This window comes from Trichogramma pretiosum, unplaced genomic scaffold (genome assembly GCF_000599845.2).
Source record: "Trichogramma pretiosum strain Unisexual culture from Peru unplaced genomic scaffold, Tpre_2.0 scaffold27, whole genome shotgun sequence".
Classification (NCBI taxonomy): domain Eukaryota; kingdom Metazoa; phylum Arthropoda; class Insecta; order Hymenoptera; family Trichogrammatidae; genus Trichogramma; species Trichogramma pretiosum.
Genome location: NW_019641694.1, coordinates 2,002,052 through 2,025,174, shown reverse-complemented (window position 1 = coordinate 2,025,174; position 23,123 = coordinate 2,002,052). Strand labels below are relative to the sequence as shown.

The following is a 23,123-nucleotide window of genomic DNA, read 5'->3' as shown; positions in this document are numbered from 1 at the left end:
AAATTTTGACCGTCGCAAAATTTCGATTGGAGCTTCCAAGCTCATTCTAGAGCATAACAAAGATTCGAGCGAAATTCTGAAGAAATTTGAAAAATAATGTAATTGTGATGAACGTCTTCAGAATTTCGCTCGAATCTTTGTTATGCTCTAGAATGAGCTAGGAAGCTCCAATCGAAATTTTGCGACGGTCAAAATTTATTAAAATTTGACAAGGAATCCGAAAAAAATTTTTTCAAATTTTTTTACCGGAACCTCTGGGTTCCAGGAACCGTTTTTCATAAAAATAGCGTTTTTTAGCCATAGATGCTATCGTCTTCAATTAAAAAATTTGAAAAAATTCAAGGTTATGTATTTTGACCTGAAAAATAAGAAAAAAATTTTTCCAGATTTTTTAAAGCTTCATATCGCCCTAAAAAAATTATTTTCGTAAAAAAAGGGCGTTTTTCGGCTAAAAACCGCCAGCGTTCTGTCTGAAAAAATCTGAAAAAATTTGAGGTCATGTATTTTGATGTCAAAAAAAAGTGGAAAAAAAGATCGGGCTTTGTATTGCATCGTAGCGCCGTATATGAATTTTCAAAATTTTCAATAATTTTTTCTGAAGGCTTGAAGCACTCAAAAAATCTGAAAAAAATCAAGGTTGTTTGGATTGTTGAAAAGTATTTTTGTGAATTTTTTCAGATTTTTTAATTGCTTCAGGCCTTCAGAAAAAATATAGATAGAAAATGGACGTTTATACCCGAAGTGGGGGGTAGGAGGGGGGAGGGGGTCTAAAATTTTGGTTCTGGGTCTTTTTTACCATGTACTATAACATACCAAAAGCGCGTCAAGATCGGTGACATACGAGCGCAGGTTTATTTAAAAAATTCTGAGCCTTACCCATATATAAATATACCTGTATTTAAATTAATAAAAAAAACTGTACCAAACTTAACATCAGTTCATGTAAGAAGCGACGGACCATCGACACAGTACAAAAATAAAACAAATTTTTTCCTTTTTCGGTATAATTGTAATTTGCTTAAATTGAATAGCGCATCTTGGAATTTCTCTACACCAGGGCACGGAAAAAGTAGTGCCGATGCAGTAGGAGGAAATGCGAAAAAAATTTGCGATCAGTATGTGTTGCAAGGAAATGATGTAGCGTCAGTCGATGATTTTATAAACGCTGTAAATAAATCATCGAATAAAATCCATGTATTTCCTGTAAAATTTGAGGAAATTGAAAATGTTGATAAAATTATTCCCAAAAATTTAAAACCAGCGCCAAACTCAAATAAGATATTTCAATTACTTTGGAATTATCATGATACAGACGCGATGCAACTCAATTATCTTTCGTGCAACTCATGTTTTAAAAAGTCTTATTGTAGACAATATGCGCTTAAACCAAATATTTGGAGAATGGATAAAGATTCGGTCAAAAAAAATTTGAAGCGTTAAAAATGAAACTTGAATTTCATTTACTTTGTTTTTTTGTTTATTTATTTTTTTTATTATTATTGTTATGTTATGACTAATTGTATTTGTTATGACTATGAATTGTATAATGTCGAATTATTTGCTATGACTATGTTGTATAATGTCGAATTATTTGTCATCATTACATTTTTTTAAATTTGTTTTCTTTTAAAAAAATGTTTGTTAAGGGGTTAACGAAGTTAGGTAATCTCGTTGAATTATTTGTTTTTACGAAAATATTTAAACAAATTGTGTTATTTGTTAAGACAATATGATCTATTATTGTTAAAAAATTATGATTAAATGTTGTTTAAAAGTTTTTAAAGTGTTCATTATAATCGAATACTTAAAATAAACATGAAAATAAGAAAAAAAAATTAAAATGTTTTCAACCCTTATTTCTGAAGTCACCGTTCATCCCTTATCGTGAGCCCGATGTTTTTTCAGGTGAAAATGTTCAAGAAAATTCATATCCCGTAAGTGTGCCAAGAAAAAATTTCTATTTAATTTTTTTGTCGAAAAACTAAAAGTTTCAGAGAATTTCACATATATGCACACTGCAAAAGAATATAATAGAATAACAACATTTCTAATATATTATTTGTTATATATTCTATATAAGTGTGAATGATATACTTACGGGCAACTAGAATGACTCGAAAGATGTACCTGTAACGACCAGTCAAAACAGAATGACGAATGCAATTATCACGCAACAATAAAAAATATTACTGACACTTTTTTTCACGTCTGCTATCCCGATTTTTCGCGAGCGAATGCCAACTTATGAAAGTTCTTGTGCTAATAGTCGTGGTTTAGTCGTACTTCACTCATCGTAAATCTCTTGTTTGGGATGGACGTTACTGTGCTAATCGGCTTTTTACTTACATTGAGTAAAGGTTATAGATTATTTCGCACAGTATTTTTAGTTAAGTATATTCTTTATCAATATTGTTAGTATCAGTGTGTAGACTAATGATGGATAATCAAGAAAATGATAATATATACTATCATGGTCACGAACGACGCAAGGTCTTATCAAAGGACAGAAGGCGTTATCAAACTTCTGCCAAAAGACTGAGCATGAAAAAAGTGCAGTAAAGCGGTTCGTTATAGTTCATAAGCTTATTATTTAAAAAAAACCTTATTTATAACGTGCTCACTGGTGTTCATATGTTATTTAGTTTTCGGTAATCCATTTATTCTGCCACAATAATCTCCCGCCGCATTGCATAAATATGTTGATGTTATCATATAAAATAGGGCTAGATTTCAAAGATGTTTTTTAATTTTAATAAACTTCGAGTATAATGCACGTGCATATTTGATGTCACGTATATATTCCTTCTATTTTTAAAAAAATGATAAAATAATCGCGATAGAGCGAATTAGAAAAGATCGATAAATTGATAGGGAAGCTCATTAGCTTATGGCAGTGCGCTGAAATTTTAATTATGCTAATATCTGAAAACCTACGATTATTGCGTTCGTTCTTTTTTTTGGCTTCACTCTCTATACCAAGCAACCAAGGGGCAGTTACGCTACAAAAGTATTTTCTCGTCTTTTTTGGCGATCATGTAATGTAGTTATATTACGGTTAAATAATAATAACAGCTAGAATTAAGAAAGGAAGAATAATTTATTTAAAGGAAATATGTAGGAAAGAAGTATACCGCCGTTGCTTACGAGTAAAAACACACATCATCGAAGCGCCGTGAAAAAAAACACACTTCTTCGGAACGCTGCGAAAAAAAACACACCTCATCGGAGCGATGCGAAAAAAAACACACCTCATCGGAGCAATGCGAAAAAAAGCACACCTCATCGGAACGCTGCGAAAGAAACACACCTCATAGGAGCGCTGCGAAAAAAAACACACCTCATAGAATGCCATGAAAAAAAACACAGCACATTGGATTCCGCGAAAAAAAACACAGCTCATTGGATGCCGCGAAAACAAAACACACCGAATCGAAATTTGTTGCGTTTTTATTCTGCTGTGTTTTTTTTCGCAGCATCCAATGAGGTGTGTTTTTTTTCGCGGCACCCAATGAGCTGTGTTTTTTTTACGGTATCTGTTGGGTTTTGGCGCCTTCGGACAGGGTTGCTGGAGTGAGAGAAGGGATTTTGCGTGAGAGCGCTCAACGAGCGGTGAAAGAAGGTAATGATTAATTTGAATGAGAGCTGTTAGTCAGCAAGAGACGGTCGCTACTCTCACTCCAGCAACGGAGCTTTGGAGCCTATCGCGCTAATTGTCAATTTATCGATCACAGTTTAATAAAGTTATTATTTCAAAAGAAAGGTGTGCATAGTCTTGGCTTTTTCCCGCAACCCACAAGCCAGGACGGCTCATTTAATTTCTACGGCCCGCAGCGGCAACATTGGTAGCAGAGCGTAATTATTATAAAAGAAAAGAAAGCAAATCTCCTTTTGCTCGAAATTTGCGTGAAGATTGGTCAACGAACAAGTATAACAACACAGGCGGCGTCAACAACAGATCCCTCGGTGTTTATTTACACGAGATAATTTTGGCGCGAGTCGACTGGTGTAACGGTTTTCTCGTGGCGCGAGTTGACGTTATTTTTCCATGGCAACTATGGAAAGCCTACTAAGAGCGCAAGAAAAACTTGCGCAGTATATTGCTAATTTTTACAAGAACTCCACGGAGAAGGTGCGAGGAGACCTCCAGACGGCTTCTCACTTCGCGGCAAGGCTGGAGCTGTTGGAAAGCTATTGATCAAAGTTTACAGTTAATAACGACCAGTTGGTATGCTGTGAAAAGGATTTCGCATCGGAGACTTATTTCACCAACGATGGGTACGGTTACATCGAAGCCGAATATATCAGCGCAAAGGCAAGAATCCGGGACTTGTTGGCAACGGCTCTTCCGTCTGGTGGTTCGGGGGAAGCGTCGGTGGGAGGATCGGAGATCAGGATCGAGCAGTTCTCCTCTTTGCCCAGTCTCGCCCTTCCAAAATTTTCCGGCAAGCAAGAGGAGTGGGAGAGTTTCAAGCAGCGATTCTCCTCACTCGTCCGGGACAAGGAGCACATACCGAATATAGCTAAGTTGCAGCATTTATTAAACGCGGTCCAGGGCCCAGCCGCGTTGCGCTTGCGAGGTCTGGAGATTACCGAGGCCAATTTTGATGTCGCTTGGGAGAAACTAATGCGTCGTTATGACAACCGACGTATTCGCCTGGCCACCACACTTGAGAATTTAATCCAACTATCGGCGGTGAAGTCCAGGAACGCGCAGGAGCTCAGCGAGCTGATTGATCATTCAGAGGAAGCGGTTCGCTCGTTGAAGGAACTGCAGTGCCCCGTCGAACATTACGATGCATGGATTGTACATTGCGTAGTACGCAAGCTCGATACGAACTCTCGAGAATCATGGGAAATTTCGCGTGAAAACTGTGATGAGCTGCCGAGCTATTGCGACCTCGTGAATTTCCTCGAGAGACGCATTCACTCTCTTGAACAAGCAAGACCAGCGAACGAAAGCCGCGAAGCTCAGACTTCAAGACCGCGCGGCTCGGGTCAGCACCATGTTTTTGCCAGCAGCACGCAGGTTCAAGAGGATGGCTCTGAGGGGAGGATTGCGCCTCTCTGCGATTTATGCCAAGGAGGACATTGGCTTCATAAATGCTACAAATTTTTGGCTCTGTCGCAAGCTCAGCGATTGGACCTTTGTAAAAAGAAAAAGCTTTGTTTAAACTGCCTGCATAAGTCGCATTTCGCCGACAGATGTCCGTCAAACTTGCGATGCTTGGATTGCCGCGGTAAGCATCATACTAAACTTCACATTGACGCTGTGAATAGGAAGATACCAAGGCGACGCGACACGGATGGTGGTTACGACGACCAGGGCGACACCGCGGACCCAACGGCGGAGGACGGATCGGAGCGTTCGATCGTTGCGCATACTACGATCGCAACCGCTGATGTCCTTCTCGCTACAGCTTATATAAAAATTGAAGCAGCTGATGGAACGTCATTGATTGTCTGAGCTTTGATTGACCCTGCGGCGCAGCGTTCATTTATGTCAGAGCGTCTGGAAGCACAATTGAAATTGTCAAGAAGGAAGGCAGCTTAGGCTATCATTGGCATCGGTGCCGGAGTGACCGCGAGATCCCGAGGTGAGGTGTGCTGCACCGTCAGATCGCTAAAGCTCGCCGACTTCACTATGGATGTTGCGGCGTTGATCGTGCCAGACATCACACGGTATCTTCCGCCGAGGAAAGTTCCACTTAACTGCTGGCCGCATCTCGCCGACCTCGAACTGGCCGATCCGCAATATCACATACCTGCAAAGGTGGATTGTGTGTTGGGCGCTGATGTCTATCCATTATTAATCCAGGAGGGACTGGTGAAAGGAAAAATAGGAGATCCAGTTGCACAAAATACGGCATTTGGCTGGATCATCACCGGGCCGATGCTGCCAGACCTCAAATTTCACGATATGGACAAAATACAGGTGTTTCATACCATTGTCGAGCCGTCAATCACATCCATGGTGGCCAAGCTGTGGGAGCTCGACGACGTGCAGGAAAAGCAGCACCTTACGGAGGAAGAAAGGCGCTGCGAGGAATTGTTTGTTCAAAGCCATTACCGGAACGAGGACGGCAGATTTGTTGTGCGACTTCCATTTGCAAAGCGAATCAATTTGGGAGAATCTCGCGGTGCGGCGCACGCGTGCTTATTGCGCACAGAGAGACGCTTTTCTCTAAACAGGCCGCTATTCGACGCTTACTCGACATTCATGAGAGAATACGTCGAACTGGATCACATGCAGTTGGTACCAGACGGTCAGCGGTCTCGACCGGCCTTTTACATGCCTCATCACGCAGTGTTCCGTGAAGACAAGCCTGGAAAAATTCGAGTTGTTTTCAATGCCTCTCGAAAAACAACGAACGGACTGTCTCTCAATGACGTCCTGCTTCCGGGGCCGAAGCTTCAGGCTGACATAACGGTGGTACTTACGAACTGGCGTTTTTTCGGAACTGCAGGTACCACAGACGTCGAGAAGATGTTTCGGCAAATTCGGGTGCACGACGACGACATGGACTTTCAGAGGGTGCTGTGGCGTCTCGAGCCATCGTCGCCTATACAGGATTTTCGATGCACCACGGTGACTTATGGCACAGCGTCGGCGGGAATGAGGCTCGGCAAGTGGGCTGCATCTGACCCGAAGCTCATCGACGGCCTCGTATCGACGTCGGAGGATGTGGTGCCCTTGAACGTCGATGAAATAGTGTCTACACTGGGGCTCAAATGGCTGCCTGGACAAGACAGCTTCACATTTCAATTTGCGGCTCGCCCCACGCAGGTCGAGATCACGAAGCGATCAATTTTGGCGGAGATCGCAAGGACATTTGATCCTCTAGGCTGGCTGTCCCCGGTGCTGGTGTCGGCCAAGGTTTTGTTGCAGGATCTGTGCCTGGACGGCGTCGACTGGGACACCCCGATCTCTGCAACTTTGGAGCAGCGATGGACGGACTTTACCGCTGCTCTGCCCGAGGTCGCCTGCATCCGAATCAAGAGATGGTTAAACACGCGCGAAGGAGAGGATTGGCACTTGCATGGCTTTGCGGACGCTTCCAAGCGAGCCTATGCTGCAGCGATTTACGTCGTCTTGCCCGGAAGAGCATCGCATTTAATCGTAGCCAAGACGAAGCTCGCCCCGACAAAGGTCCAGACGGTGCCCAGACTGGAACTGTGTGCCGCAGTCTTGTTGGCTCGACTTGCAAGGCATTTGATAGATAAGCTGAGATTTCCCCCCAGAAAAGTATATTGTTGGTCGGACTCGAGAGTCGTATTGGATTGGATAGCCTCTCATCCATCGCGGTGGCCGACGTTTGTAGCAAACAGGGTGAGCGAAGTGCAAACGAGGCTTCCCTGGGCTCACTGGAATCACGTACGTACCATGGATAACTCAGCGGACTGCGCTACACGAGGCCTCACTCCGCCGGAATTGGCCAAGTTTTCGCTGTGGTGGTATGGACCCAGCTGGTTGATCGAGGAGGAAACGTCGTGGCCGAGATTGACAGAGCCGGGCGAAGTTACAGCATCGACGGCGGCTGTGGAGAGTACTGCGCGACCAACGATTGACGCTGAAGACGTGTGCTTGTCTGACTTCAAAAAGTTTTCAGACTTCAATAAAATTACAAGAATTATAGCGCTATGCCGCCGCTGGAGCGATCGTTTTTCCACTGGATCATCGTGGCAGCCGTCGGAAGATTTTTGTGACGAGTTGACGGAGGCTCGATTCTTATGTTTCAAGAGGATGCAAGCTCATCATTTTTCGGCTGAGTTGAAGGCTCTGAAGGCAAAGAAGCCCTTGCACAAGCGAAGTGTGCTTGCAAAGTTGACCCCGTTTATCGACAGGAGAGGTCTTCTGCGCGTTGGTGGTCGTCTTCATCATGCGCAGTTGTCGTACAATGAAAAGCACCCAGTGATATTACCAGGAGATTGCACGTTTGTGCGAAGAATGATTGAGACTGTTCATAGAGAATTGTTGCACGGTGGACCTCAATTGATGCGCTCGCATCTGTCGCGCTCTGTATGGATTGCTCGTGGCGTACATGTAATCAGGGGCGTTTGTCAGCGATGTGTAAGGTGTGCGCGATACAGGGCCGCGGCCATCAGTCAGCAAATGGCTCCTCTCCCAGCCGTTCGAGTGACTCTCGGGCGACCCTTTTCAATTACTGGAGTGGATTACGCTGGACCTTTGCCGGTGTTATTCTCAAAAGGAAAGGGTGCGAGAGCGACGAAGGGCTACATCTCTATTTTTATTTGTATGGTGACTCGAGCTGTTCACGTGGAGGTTGTCTCGGACCTCACTGCCGCTGCCTTCCTTGCAGCTTTTAGTCGCTTTTGCTCTCGTCGTGGCTTGCCCTCAGTGATGTACTCGGACAACGGAACCACGTTCAAGGGTGCGTCTAAGGAGTTGATGGCATTGTTCAAGCAGGATTCAAGATTTCGCGCCGGGGTCGGAAGAGCGTTGGCAATGCGAGGTACACGATGGTCGTTTATCCCACCTCGAGCGCCGCATTTCGGAGGACTTTGGGAGGCTGCAGTCCGCAGTTTCAAGCATCATCTGAAGAGGGTGATTGGAAAGTCGCGGTTGACGTACGAGGAGCTTTCGACGTTGGCAGCGCGTATCGAGGCATGTTTGAATTCTCGTCCCCTTTGTCCAATCTCAGGAGATCCGGATGACCTTGCAGCGCTCACACCAGCGCATTTTTTGACGGGATCTTCGCTGCTGAATTATCCCGAACCATATAACCCGAAGGAGAAGCCCATGTATTTTACGAGTCGTTGGAGACTGCTGCGTAACATGCGCGATATGTTTTGGACCCGGTGGCGAAGAGAGGTGTTGAACCAGCTGCAACAACGTAGCAAGTGGTTGGACTCGAGATCCAACTTGCAAGAAGGTGACATGGTTTTGATAAGAGACGAGCTCTCTCCTCCGTCTGAATGGCCACTCGGGCGAGTCACGAAGACTCATCCAGGGACAGATGGGCTGGTGCGCGTGGCTACCATCCGGACCGCACAGGCTACATTTACGCGGCCAGTCGTGAAGTTGACGAGACTTCCCACGGATAAAGAGGCAGAATCTTACTACGCCACACGACAACGTCAATGATCTGTTGTTTCAATTTTTTCTTGTTTCATTGTTTTTCTTTAAAATTGATCGATATTAATTTTGTTTTATGTTTGCTTTTTGTAACTCGTTTTTTTTTGTGATTTAATTGATTCTTGTGTAACTTTGCGTTTTAATATTTTTATGTAATTGAGCCTGTTATTGTTCTTTTTTTTTTGACGCTGTGTATCGTCAACACGGGCGGTATGTTGGGTTTTGGCGCTTTCGGACAGGGTTGCTCCGAGTGAGAGAAGGGATTTTGCGTGAGAGCGCTCAACGAGCGGTGAAAGAAGGTAATGATTAATTTGAATGAGAGCTGTTAGTCAGCAAGAGACGGTCGCTACTCTCACTCCAGCAACGGAGCTTTGGAGCCTATCGCGCTAATTGTCAATTTATCGATCACAGTTTAATAAAGTTATTATTTCAAAAGAAAGGTGTGCATAGTCTTGGCTTTTTCCCGCAACCCACAAGCCAGGACGGCTCATTTAATTTCTACGGCCCGCAGCGGCAACAGTAATCAATGTGCTGTGTTTTTTTTCACAGCATTCAATGAGCTGTGTTTTTTTTCGAGGCATTTTATCAGTATGTTTTTCTTCGTAGCGTTTTTCACTGTGTTTTTACTCGTAAGCAACGGCGTTACAGTGTACAGCTCTTACACGTTACACATTCCAGAGCGATCTGACCTCTGTCTCACCTGAGCTGCTAACAACGAGCTGTATGTGGCACTCCTTGCTGGTGTCGTGCGTTTATGTATTATTATTATTACAACATATGACCCAAATTTAATGAATTTTTATATAAATTCGAAAATTTAATCATGAATACATCATTTTACGCAGTAATTTCCCCTTTTATGTGGTCTCAAAATATAGATTACGTATACTGCATGATTTGCATTGCCCACTTTGACCATAATTTAAAAAAATATTCTTATATTTTAATACTTTAGTCATTATACTTGTAACAGTTTACCCTCAGGAGGCGAGTAAATTGTCCATCGAGATGTCTGTTGATCTGCAAATGGGGAACGAAGAAAAGGTGTGCGAAAAATAATCTACGCGATAATGTAATGTATAAATAATAATTAGGCTTATTTATTAAAAAGGGCATAAATTCTAAATATTTGTAGCATTCATCGCTCTCACTCAAAGCTTTTACAGATTGTTTCATAATCCCAATTAGATATGTAAAGGAGGTAGTAAAACTTTTTTAGGGTCTACTAACGGACTCTTAATAACATTATGATGTCCAGGTTCTAGAGAATTTTTCTCAGACCAATTGTAATCAGTATAATGTTTTTTACGATCTCTGCTTCCCATTAGCACTTGAAACATGGGTACTTTCTAAATCCAGATTGCTGTCCTGCTGATGGGAGGGTGGCCAACATAGAGGAAATAAACTCAAACGGCCACCTTTACGCCAATCGTTTGAAGAAAAAAAGGTGGGCTATAAAAGAAAAAGGTAAAAAAGCAGGCAAAATTAACAATATTTCATCAAGTTTTGTCCTCTGTTCATTAACTTAAGCTTGAAATAACCTTGATCTTGACTTTTCACAGGTTACTCAATCAGAAAGCTGAATTACTCTGCTCCGAAAACCTATACACATTCTTTTTTCGATACTTTATCGTTTTCACTAGATGTCATCTTAAAATAAGCTCAAAATAATTTAGTATAGTGAAAATGAACTTTGTTTCAAATTCAGCGACCTTCAAAACATAAATGTGATATTTTTTGCATTCTTATATTGAATTATTTAAGTTTGACCTTCAAATGACCTTGAAGGTAAGATTGTAAAGGTCCTCTGACTTTAGATTTGAATTCAGCATCCTTGAAAAACCACATAGAAGTTTTTTTCCAATTTTCTAACCTAGTTTTAACATTTTGACCTTCAAATGACCTGTAAATGACCTGTAGATGTCTAAATTTAGTCAAAATGATCTCGACCAGCGTCCCTCAATACATAAGAAATATATTTTTCGAACTTTTATATTGAATTATTTAATTTTGACCTCAGATTCGAATTCAGCATCCTCAAAAACCCGTACAGGGATAGTTTCGAGTTTTTAAACCTATTTTTCATGATTTGACCTTTAAATGACCTTCAAATGACCTCAAATCGATCTGATGGCGAAAAATCGACGACGGATTTGGATTCAGCGACCCCAAAAACATAAAGTCTACTGGGTATGGTCTCTGGAACTGAGCATTTTTTTTATTTTGTGTGCTTGTGTTATCAATGTTAAAAAGGGGTCTATGGTGAGACCGTACACCGGGCCGCAAAGAGTCATTCATAGAGATTAGTCAAGAAAGCACTTTGATATCGGTATGCACGGTGAACAGGTGAATGTTTCAACAGAGTATTTAAAACCCGCGGTTAGCACCTTGAATGAATTGCCTTTCTTCGAGAACTAGTCGCCTTTGCAGGCACCTGACGATGGTAGTGATGACGTTGAACTATGAAGAGAATTTTGTCGTCGCTGACGGCATGGATTTGATGGGACACGGTCGTTGTGTTCCTGGCAACTCTAAAAATGTAGCTCCTCGGCGAGATAAAGTTTCTCAATATTTGTCTAGGCATGGCATTTCGATGGAAAATTCTAGCGTTCCCCGTGACCCTTGTAATAGTGAAAGTCGCAATGCTGGTACACATTCGAATCGCAAAGACTCAAGTTCTCGTCAGGACTCGGGCATGCATTTGGCTTCGGAAGTTCACAAAAATCGTCAATTAATTTCTGAATTTGTAAATAATCAACTTAATGACAACGGCAACGACTTGAATCACGGTAGTCTTCCTCAATTTTTGGAGTTGGCCCCGTCTATCTTTGACACCCGGCAGCACGAAATAGTCGTAGACGGGGGCGATTACAGTGTTCCCAGCGAAATTTTGAACTATGACAGAGTAGTGGAAAATTCTCAATCCTCACATCCACATATTAATACACGGAATAGGAAACATGTTTGTGTTCTAGTAAGCAGTACTATTTTATTATAGTATAACTATTGACTGACTGTATACCTCAATTGGTAACGTACAGCTGAAGCATGGAGCATGGGAGTTGGTTGGAACCGCAGAGGTGGTTCGGGTCGGTACTTATTTACAGTTAGCACGATTTAAAACGGTGATCTTTATAGCGCCAAAAAACACCTCGAATATGATGAATCATTTATGATATAAATATGATCTTAAAGATCGAGTTTTTAACTTTAAAATGCCGTGTCTAAAATCGATCGAACTTTGTTATTTTAAAAGTTGCGGGTGTTTGAAAATTGCAAAAATAAGCATTTTTTACTTTTTCAGTCTCCATATCTAGGTAAATAATTATTTTACGATCATTTTACAAGAAACACTTTTTGCCTAAAATTACTCACAATTTTGTGTTAAGAATTCATAAAATAGTATATTTCTCAGCAGGTGCACAGACGGTTTTTTAGCAAAACGAGGAGTTATACCACGAGCCGAAGGCGAGGCTCTGAACTTCAATATCGCTTACTTTACATTATTAGCACAAGGCGATGGTGGAGTGCTTTAATCCATCGTTTTGCTAAAAAACCATAGCTGCACCCGTTGAGAAATATACTATTTTCTTTATTTTGCCAAAGTGAAAAAGTTATATATTATTTATAATACCGTGGTTCGATAGTATAACTAAGTTGTAACTTATGTATCTACGAAAATCTAGTTACCGCTACTATTACCGTCAGTCAATTTTTTTACTATTGCGCTCTAGTAACCAATACTATTTGAAATTTTCAGTGTGGTCCTCTCAGGTCAAAAGCCACCATGTCCCACAGCTTACTTGGCTTAGGTGCCGATTGTGCATAAGGCAGTGTGTGATTCTTTTTAATTTTTTTGCACGGGGTGCAGTTGCGCACGTAGTTTAGTATGTCTTTCATAATGCTCGTCCATGTGTATTTCTTCTAGAGTTGGCGCGCAACAGCATCTTGCACACGCTGGCTGGCACTGTGATTTGCCACAGATTGGTGCCTGGCTTCTTCTTCTAGACGAGGCCTTCTCTGCGACGTACCTGGCCATACTCAGAAATCGCTTTGAGTTCAGGATCGTCTTGCTGCGTTCCGCGAATTCGCTCCGCTGGGTCGTCGTTATAGGTCTTGAGATGTTCATAATAATCATTCGTATTGAGAAAATATTTCAATATTTTGTGAGTGTTCTTACAATAAAAAGTGTGTGAGAATTATACGGATAAAAGCAAAAAATGAATACGAAAAAATTGAATATTTCAAATGCCACTATACGAGGCTAGGGTGCAATATTCTGGTCGAAACCTACGTCATTTTCAAGCTTATTACACATGAAAAAATACCAGAGTTTAAAAAAAATTAGTGTTGTTCCGAGTAAACCTCAGCTATTAGAAAACTAGAAAAATTGCGATTTTTTCCACTTTAGCAATATTCAAACGGCTCTACAGCAGTTAATTTTGAAGCAATCAAAAAGTTGAAGTAGTCAAATTAAAGTTCTGAAAAAATAACTTTAATTCACTTATTTCAAAATTTTGATTGCTTGAAAATTGACTGCTGCAGAGTCATTTGAATATTGCTGAAAATCCACAAAATTAGATATTTACTTGGACTACGTTCAAGATGTGGCTTTCGACGAAAACGTTGGGGTCAATGTTTTTTTGAAAAGTACTTTTTGAGACAAAAAAATTATTTCAACTACGTCTCTGACGAGTTAAAACTCACCCTTATAGAATTTTTCAGAAACTGACTAAAAACGGCGAAAAAAATCACGTTTTTCAATACTTACTTGTCGCTAGGCATCTCAAAAAAAAATATTTTTCGGACTAAAACTTTAAGAAAAGTCTTTTTTAATTTTATTCAATAACATATATTTTTTGCAGATTTTTTTTGAAATATCATCGTGCACGTTTTTTCAAAAAAGAAGGAGATTGACTCATTCATAAATATTTTTTTTCAGATAACTGTTATGAGTTTAGTAGCAATGAAAAACTTGAAAACAAAATGTATTCTGAAATTGAGGAATATTTTTGGATTAGTATTTCAAATATGTTAAGTCATGAATTAATTTGGTGGGCTTCAAGTATTCGATCTATACGTACTCATCAAAATATGTCCGATGCAATAATTCGATTAATAAATGATGAACAATACATAGCAGGTAAGTTAAATTTTATCCAAGAATTGCAGATACTTTTACGACCAGGTCCATGGTCTGACTCGACCAGATTTGTTGATGTGAAACATTTTTAGGGACATATCCATGAAAAACGAGAGTCTGACTAGATGCGTCTAAAATCTTTGAGGCTTTTTTCCGTATAAACTTTTATGTGAGTAAAACTGGTTGAATCATTCATCGCGGTATAAATGATTTTGGCGATCATCTCACATCACCGAGATGAACATTTGTGGCCGTAACTAGCAAGTGTCTGTGAGAATCTACTGACTTCTTTATTATAGCGCTGAACTATATAAGATGTGAGTGTCTAATCGACGAGTATAAGATGAGAGTCCTCGCACGTCTCGTTCAAATTTGTATGCATCAGATTTTAGTGATAGGCTTGGGTCAATAAATAATATAATACTATTGAATATATTAAAAAATAAAGTAATTACCATCTTTTAATACATTCAAAGTTTGCTCGTCAAAAAGAAAGGGTGGCACTACGCAAATATGGCAGGATGGAAATAAATAATAATTAATAACATCAAAGCAAAAGTTCGTAATAATTACACTAATGTACCAATTCATTATTTTGCAATACAAGAAGCTTACAGCGCGCTATGCGCTCATTAGATTTTGGTTAGTTTTATATTTTATTATGCTGAGCAAAGCGAAGTCGTTCCTGCCTGAACTCTCGTGATTTTCGTGTGGTTTTTGGAACACATTACCGCTGGTAATGCTCAGTCGATTGTTCTGTAAGTTTTGTGGGTTGTTCAGGGCGGTAGGCTGAAGGTCTGATTCCCACATTTGGTCGACCTGGTGCACCAGGTCACCGATTTGGGCCCTGTGAGAACTTCTACGGGAAGTTTTGTTATTTTTCGATCGTAGTGGTCGGGTAGGAGGTTCACCTCTGGTCACCAATCTGGCCCCTGTGAGAGCTTCTTCTGGAAGTTGTGTTGTTGCTACCTCGTAAACTCCCAACAAGCGTCCGCGTGTGTGTGTGTATTTTTTTTTTTTTTTCTACTCCACCCCATTCGGACACTCACCGGAATCCGCCGTTAGGCATTGCTTCGGTGAGGCCGGGGTTAGTTAAGCATTTCTGCTACTTCTGTTAGTAGTTGTTTTTCCTTACATCCCCCATCCGTCGCATAGCGATATGCGACGATTAGGGGTTCAGGGACTCATCTTCTTTCTGCTTGGTGAACCTCCGATCTTGCACGATGCCATCGTCGATTGTCGTATCTCCTTTTTCAGAGCCGTCTGCTGCGTAGTCACACATTGCTGGCATCTCCTCCTGAGTTGGACATCTTCTTTAGAACTCGCTGTCTAGTGCCATCTTGTGAGTGTGGTTCCCGCTTCAGGCGCCATCATGCGCTTTAGCAGAGCCTGGGCTCTCGCATCCGGCGCCCTCTTGTGAGTGTGTTTCTTGCTTCCGACTTCATCATAGGGGTGTTGTGCTCCATCTATTGCCAGCCTTGTGAGTCCTCGCCTCGGGCTCCTACTTATGGTTATCCTATCGCTTCCAGCTCGCGCAGTGATCGGGGTTTTTTACCGCTTCCAAGGCTAATGACATAGCCCGGGTCTTCTTTTTGAGTGGTACCCGCTCCACCTCGGGCACGGGCTTGACCACACCAGGCGAAAAAACGAACCTCGAAAATTCGTCTGGTGGGGATCGAACCCACGCCGTAGGGCGTACCTTGTATCAGCAGGCAAGAACTATACCCACTGAGCCGAGGAGGCCGATCGATGTGTGTGTGTGTTTTTTTTTTTTTTTTGGGATGTATTAATATGTTTTATTTAGCAGAAAAAGAAGGTAGAAGTTTAAATTAGGAAAATGTAACAATAGCAATGAGAGTATAAAATATTGAGTTAGGGTACATAGAATACGTAGATACATCCACATCAATTTCCCTTTGTTCCTTCCCCGCGGAAACCGCCGTTAAGCATTACTTCACGGGGGTGGAGGGATTGGCGTTATGCGCTTCGTGATGGCTTGGTTGGAATGGCGTCTTCTTCCAGCCGCATCGTCCGGTCATCACCTTCTGTCTGTTTCCTCGTCTCTCTAGTTACGACTGAGTAGGCGAAAGAAGCAACCGCGAGCCAGTTCGGCTCGCTCACAAGCATGAGCCTGGTGGTGTTTTCCGGCGTCATGACCTCGTGGAGCAGAGAGTGTAGTCTCTGTCTTTCTTCGCTGAACCTCGGGCAGTGATAGAATACGTGCTCCGCGTTCTCGATGAATGAGGGGCAGACCGGGCATTGCGCGCTTTGATTGTGGTCGTAGCGTCAGCTATGGTGTTTAAAGAAGCCATGCCCGGTCAAGAGCTGCGTGAGGTGGTAATTCAGCTATCCGTGCCTCCACTCGATCCACACTCTGATGTTTGGGATCAGTCGATGCGTCCATCGGGCCTTCGTCGACCGGTCCCATGCTTCCTGCCACTTGCTTAGAGTTGCCAAGCCGTTCGTCGTCCTTTGCGTCCTCTCGGCGGTGGCCGTAAAATCGCGCTCGCTCGTCCGCAAGAAGGGCCAGCAGTGGTATGCCGGCAAGGACATATGTGGCCTCGTAAGAGACATGCGGCCGGCCTCCGATTACACGCAGGCAGGCTCGTCGGTGGGCTGACTCCGCCTGGCGAATGTAGGCTCGCTTTTGTGCTGCTGTGCTCCAGACGGGGGCTGCATACAGGAGTATGGAGTCGACGAAGTGAGCATACAGCTTGCGTCGGCTGCTTCTGGGCCCGCCAGAGTTGGGCATGATCTTCGTAAGGGCACCGATCACACCGGTTGCCTTTGCGCTAGCTGTTCGGAGGTGGTGGTCGAACTTCAGCTTGGCGTCGATGTGCAGGCCCAGGTAGCGGATGGAGGGGGACGAGCGTATGCTGTGGTCGCCTACCGTGATGGTGATGGTTTCTTCTTTTTTTCTACTTGTGATGAGCAGAGCCTCTGTCTTGTGGTCAGCCGTTTGTAAGCTGAGAGCTTGGAGCGTGCCTCGCACCTGAACGATCGCAGCGTTCAGATCGTGTTCGATCTGCTATAGATGCTTGGCGACAGCCACCACTGCGATATCGTCCGTGAAGCCGGCGATACGAACATTGCCATCGAAAATGAGACGCAGGATCGCGTCATACATAACGTTCCACAGGATCGGGCCCAATACTGACCCTTGTGGGACACCTGCTGTGACTTCATAGGACTCTGGACCTTCGTCCGTGGTGAAGTCGAGCACTCTTGCCGAGAAGTAGTTGGAAATTATTCTCAGCAAGTAATCGGGTACGGGCAAACGGCGTAGAGCAGCGAGAATGTTGTCCCACCGAGCCGAATTGAACGCATTTCTCACGTCGAGTGTCACCACGGCGCAGTACTTCTTGGTGCCGCGGTACCATCTCTTGCCGAAGATGGCCGCACGGGCGGTGGAAATGACGTCTTCGATGGCATCTATCGTTGATCGCCCTTTCCGGAAGCCGTACTTTCGCTCCGAGAGGCCTCCGGGTCTCTCTGTGAATGCCTCCAGCTGGTCGCATATGATTCTCTCGAGAATCTTGCCCGCCGAGTCTAACATACACAGCGGACGATACGAGGACGGCTCGTCGAGGGGTTTGCCTAGCTTTGGGAGCAGGACGAGTCTCTGGCGCTTCCAGTTGGACGGGAAAACGCCGGTCTCCAGGTCGTGTACACCCGCAGGAAGATGTCGGGACGCGCGGCAATAGCGAGCTTGAGCGCCATGTTGGGCACGCCATCCGGGCCGGGCGCCGATCGCTCCTTGATCCTCGACTGAGCTCCTTTGAGTTCCTCCAAGGTGACGGCTGGGACCAGCTCTCCCGCCCGCGGAAACAGACCCGCCACCGCGCCGTGTGTGTGTGTGTGTGTGTTGAGTGTGTTCAGTGTGTGTGTTGCGGGTTGGTATACGAAGATCTGATAGTGATTATGTGCGGTAAAGGTAAGTATATGTATCGCAGTATTCAAGGAGCAACTGAATAAATCGATTTTGATAAGCAATTAGTTGAAACAGTGAAGATATATTTATTAAAGGAAAGAAATAATACAATGTAAGTTAACAATGATCAACGAGGTGTTCTCTATTGAGACTCGGCGGTATCTGCTCGCTCGCATGAGGCGCACGCACATTCGGCACACACACATACACACGTATACAGGTGAGAGCCACCGGCGGCAGAACGGAGCAGAGAAAATTGTATACAAAGAGACATCTATCTCTTTGCTCTAACACTTCCGCCTTTTCTCGTAAACATTAACAATTAGTCGGAAAACTCAACTTCGCATATATTTAAGCTTTCGCACATAAAATGAAAACGGTCATTCGGCAATGGCTTAGTAAGAAAATCTGCCTTTTGAACCTCAGACTTCACATTTTTCCTGTGTTGCTGCTTGCTGCCTTTCTTCCTGTGAGCGCCGCTTCCGCCATCTGCCTTCCCACCCTTTTTCACTGTTGCCGCGAGAGCTTTGGCTTCTTCCTCAATATCTCCTTCCAGGAATGATTCCTTTTCGAGAAGACGCTGTTGCAAATACTCGACGGTTTGTCGTGAGGGCTCCACACTGTTCCATGCACTGCGAAATCCTTTGTATTTGGATGGAAGGCTTGCCAGAATTTTCGCAGTGATTGTGAGATCGGAGACATTTTCTCCCACGTCGAGTAGCTGCCGTGCCATATTTTGCACTTTGGCGATGTGCGTGGCGACTGAGTCTGTCGCACTCATGCGATACTCGTGAAATCTCTGAGTGAGCAGGAGTTTGTGGGTCGACGAGCACTGAGCGTGTATCGCTTTTAGCTTCGTCCACATCTCTTTTGATGATTCACAAATTAAGATGTGCCTCACTTGCTCAGGCTCCATAGCAGAGGATATTAGAAACTTGGCCTTTGCGTCGTCTTTAAGCCAACTTTTCAGCTCGACTCCGCCTTGAGTGGGTCTCTCCCTCGTACCATCTACAATATCCTCTATGCCTTGAGCAATAAACAAATTTTCAAGCTGAAATTTCCACATTTGAAAATTGGTTGTGTTCAGCTTCTCGATGTGCCGAGTTGAAATTTCACTCGCCATCTTGATCACTTTAACCTACGATCGCAACACTGTAACGACTTTTCACTACACTGTCTCTTTCCTCGTTTAACGATCTTTGACTAAATACCGATCTTTCACTTTTCACGCGTATCCTGGGCCCATAACCTGATAAGCAATTAGTTGAAACAGTGAAGATATATTTATTAAAGGAAAGAAATAATACAATGTAAATTAACAATGATCGGCGAGGTGTTCTCTATTGAGTCTCAGCGGTATCTGCTCGCTCGCATGAGGCGCACGCACATTCGGCACACACACATACACACGTATACAGGTGAGAGCCACCGGCGGCAGAACGGAGCAGAGAAAATGGTATACAAAGAGACATCTATCTCTTTGCTCTAACATAGTTTACACAAGAAAGGTATGCCAAAATGAATAACAGTTCAAATGCTTTATTGTTTTTGTGAAAGATAGTGTAAAATTTTTTAGCATACCCATTTAGCGGAACGTTTTCATTGCGTCTAAATTTCTTTGAACAAAGTTCATGCACTCAGGGTTTGCAACATTTATGTACATCCACTATATGCCTTTTGAGTATATGCTGGTATCCAAATGATTTGTGACATATATCACACTCGAAGTGTTTCATACGATAGTGTACTACATTTACGTTAGTTTTAAGGTGACCCTTTTGTCCAAATGATTTGTGACAAATATCACACTCGAAGGGTTTGCTACGATTATGTACTGCGTTTATGTGATTTTTGAGTACATTCTGGTATCCAAATGTTTTGCGACAAATCTCACACTCGAAGGGCTTGCTTCGATCATGTACTGCATTTATGTGTCTGTTGAGATCCTTTTTTAGTCCAAATGATTTGCTAAAAATTTCTCTGTGACAAATATTACACTCAAATGGTTTGCTTCGAAAATGTACTGTCTTGATGTGACATTGAAGGTCGCCATTTCGGCCAAATGATTTGTGACAAATATCACATTCGAATGGTTGGGTTCTATTATGTATTCCATTTATATGAGTTTTGAGGTGTTCTTTACGTCCAAATGATTTGTGACATATCTCACATTCAAAGGATTTGTGACAATTTTCACAATCACATGATTTATTGCTCTTATGTGTCGCATAGCTCTGTGTTTTTAAACTTACTTTTCTTTCATATGTTTTTTGGCTCATTTTATACTCATAAGATAATTTAGTAAGGTCCTTTTTTCTGAATAATTTCACCTCCTTAAATTCCTGATAAGGGGATCGAACAGGGATGGTTTTTGCAGTTGTAGCGCGCATAAAGATACTAACAGAAAAGGTCTCTGCTTATAAAAAAAAGTCAGACTGAAACGCCCAAAACGGCTTCTGACTAGTGACTCGAGTCGAAATGCGATGCAGTCATTAAAGGTTGAAATAGCAACTTTTTAAAAGCACAACTAAAATATTGATCGTCTCATCGATCATTCGTTTCAAAGTTACTTGCAATTTGTAAAAAAATCGTCACAAGGAGTAAAAAAAAATTACTTTTATAAATAATTATTACCTATCACAAGTTTCAAGTGAAAAACAGCTTCATCCACAATTTCTTATTCTTCCTTCTGTAAAAAGTTGAACTTTTTACTTTTTTTTGTTATCTAAATATTTTGAAAGCGTAATACGCTTGCGCAAAAAAAATGAACAATAGCACTCTGCAGGCAGTATCATCAATTGTACACGGTGCACAGCACACTAAGCATACAGAGAGAGACGCGAAATCCCTACATAGACGCAACGCAGACCTCTCGTCTCCCCCATCTCGATTCATATACTGCGTGCGTGGATACGGGAAGAAACCGATCGATGCCATGTGTTCGTACGTGGAGGCGTGTATGACGTTGTACCGACTGAAGCACGGACGAAACTGCACAGTAACTTCAATTGGCTGGACCCTTGCAAAAAAATAAAATGTACATTGATGTATGCTGAAGAACAAATGCTGTTTTGTTTTTAAGATAACTCGTTGCTGACTGTTTAAATTGTTTGCAGAAATTTTTTTAAGTGAATAAAAAAATGGGGTTTAGATGATCCTGCCAAGTACAGCTAATATCGTTATTTGTCATTGCTTTATTTGTGATTGGAGTACCGTCCTCTGTACAATTATTCAAATTTCAACATCAATAACTTTTTTCAAATTTAACAACCGATTTATTTACTATTCAGCTGACATATTTGTGCTAAAGAAATTGTAAGTTCTCTGTATCACCTTTTAATAAGCAGTGCATATTTTAGAATTTTATACGATTCTTTAATCACGCATCCGAATAATGTTTGATTCTTTGAATGATATGAAAAAGTTTCATCGAAATTCGTCCACTTGNTACCATGGATAACTCAGCGGACTGCGCTACACGAGGCCTCACTCCGCCGGAATTGGCCAAGTTTTCGCTGTGGTGGTATGGACCCAGCTGGTTGATCGAGGAGGAAACGTCGTGGCCGAGATTGACAGAGCCGGGCGAAGTTACAGCATCGACGGCGGCTGTGGAGAGTACTGCGCGACCAACGATTGACGCTGAAGACGTGTGCTTGTCTGACTTCAAAAAGTTTTCAGACTTCAATAAAATAACAAGAATTGTAGCGCTATGCCGCCGCTGGCGCGATCGTTTTTCCGCTGGATCGTCGTGGCAGCCGTCGGAGGATTTTTGTGACGAGTTGACGGAGGCTCGATTCTTATGTTTCAAGAGGATGCAAGCTCATCATTTTTCGGCCGAGTTGAAGGCTCTGAAGGCAAAGAAGCCCTTGCACAAGCGAAGTGTGCTTGCAAAGTTGTTTAGGGGCGTTTGTCAGCGATGTGTAAAATGTGTGCGATACAAGGCCGCAGCCATCAGTCAGCAAATGGCTCCTCTCCCAGCCGTTCGAGTGACTCCCGGGCGACCCTTTTCAATTACTGGAGTGGATTACGCTGGACCTTTGCCGGTGTTATTCTCAAAAGGAAAGGGTGCGAGAGCGACGAAGAGCTACATCTCTATTTTTATTTGTATGGTGACTCGAGCTGTTCACGTGGAGGTTGTCTCGGACCTCACTGCCGCTGCCTTCCTTGCAGCTTTCAGTCGCTTTTGCTCTCGTCGTGGCTTGCCCTCAGTGATGTACTCGGACAACGGAACCACGTTTAAGGGTGCGTCTAAGGAGTTGATGGCATTGTTCAAGCAGGACTCAAGATTTCGCGCCGGGGTCGGAAGAGCGCTGGCAATGCGAGGTACACGATGGTCGTTCATCCCACCTCGAGCGCCGCATTTCGGAGGACTTTGGGAGGCTGCCGTCCACAGTTTCAAGCATCACCTGAAGAGGGTGATTGGAAAGTCGCGGTTGACGTACGAGGAGCTTTCGACGTTGGCAGCGCGTATCGAGGCATGTTTGAATTCTCGTCCCCTTTGTCCAATGTCAGGAGATCCGGATGACCTTGCAGCGCTCACACCAGCGCATTTTTTGACGGGATCTTCGCTGCTGAATTATCCCGAACCATATAACCCGAAAGAGAAGCCCATGTATTTTACGAGTCGTTGGAGACTGCTGCGTAACATGCGCGATATGTTTTGGACCCGGTGGCGAAGAGAGGTGTTGAACCAGCTGCAACAACGTAGCAAGTGGTTGGACTCGAGATCCAACTTGCAAGAAGGTGACATGGTTTTGATAAGAGACGAGCTCTCTCCTCCGTCTGAATGGCCACTCGGGCGAGTCACGAAGACTCATCCAGAGACAGATGGGCTGGTGCGCGTGGCTACCATCCGGACCGCACAGGCTACATTTACGCGGCCAGTCGTGAAGTTGACGAGACTTCCCACGGATAAAGAGGCAGAATCTTACTACGCCACAGGACAACGTCAATGA

At 43.1% G+C, this 23,123-nt stretch overlaps 4 protein-coding genes across 4 annotated transcripts; 3 read left to right on the top strand and 1 right to left on the bottom strand.

Annotated features, from left to right (window-relative positions):
• Positions 1-4,054: 4,054 nt before the first annotated feature.
• On the top strand, positions 4,055-5,464 carry LOC106660331. Its single transcript, XM_023461997.1, has 2 exons — positions 4,055-4,129; positions 4,223-5,464. The coding sequence occupies exons 1-2, from the start codon at positions 4,055-4,057 to the stop codon at positions 5,462-5,464; spliced, it is 1,317 nt and encodes a 438-aa protein (XP_023317765.1).
• Positions 5,465-5,641: 177 nt separating this feature from the next.
• LOC111694320 lies at positions 5,642-9,103 on the top strand. Its single transcript, XM_023461996.1, has one exon. It carries the CDS (start codon positions 5,642-5,644, stop codon positions 9,101-9,103), a length of 3,462 nt encoding a protein of 1,153 aa, XP_023317764.1.
• Positions 9,104-18,490: 9,387 nt separating this feature from the next.
• Positions 18,491-19,291, bottom strand: LOC111694319. Its single transcript, XM_023461995.1, has one exon. The coding sequence runs from the start codon at positions 19,289-19,291 to the stop codon at positions 18,491-18,493; it is 801 nt and encodes a 266-aa protein (XP_023317763.1).
• Positions 19,292-21,620: 2,329 nt separating this feature from the next.
• Positions 21,621-23,123, top strand: LOC106660332. Its single transcript, XM_014383267.2, has one exon. It carries the CDS (start codon positions 21,621-21,623, stop codon positions 23,121-23,123), a length of 1,503 nt encoding a protein of 500 aa, XP_014238753.2.

Excerpts from the sequence above, each read along its gene's own strand:
- LOC111694320 (XM_023461996.1), top strand. The coding sequence starts at position 5,642 with ATGGATGTTGCGGCGTTGATCGTGCCAGACATCACACGGTATCTTCCG.
- LOC106660332 (XM_014383267.2), top strand. The coding sequence starts at position 21,621 with ATGGATAACTCAGCGGACTGCGCTACACGAGGCCTCACTCCGCCGGAA.
- LOC106660331 (XM_023461997.1), top strand. The coding sequence starts at position 4,055 with ATGGAAAGCCTACTAAGAGCGCAAGAAAAACTTGCGCAGTATATTGCT. Across the intron at positions 4,130-4,222 it reads ACAAGAACTCCACGGAGAAG|TTGGTATGCTGTGAAAAGGA; the intron begins GTGCGAGGAGAC and ends AATAACGACCAG.
- LOC111694319 (XM_023461995.1), bottom strand. The coding sequence starts at position 19,291 with ATGGCGAGTGAAATTTCAACTCGGCACATCGAGAAGCTGAACACAACC.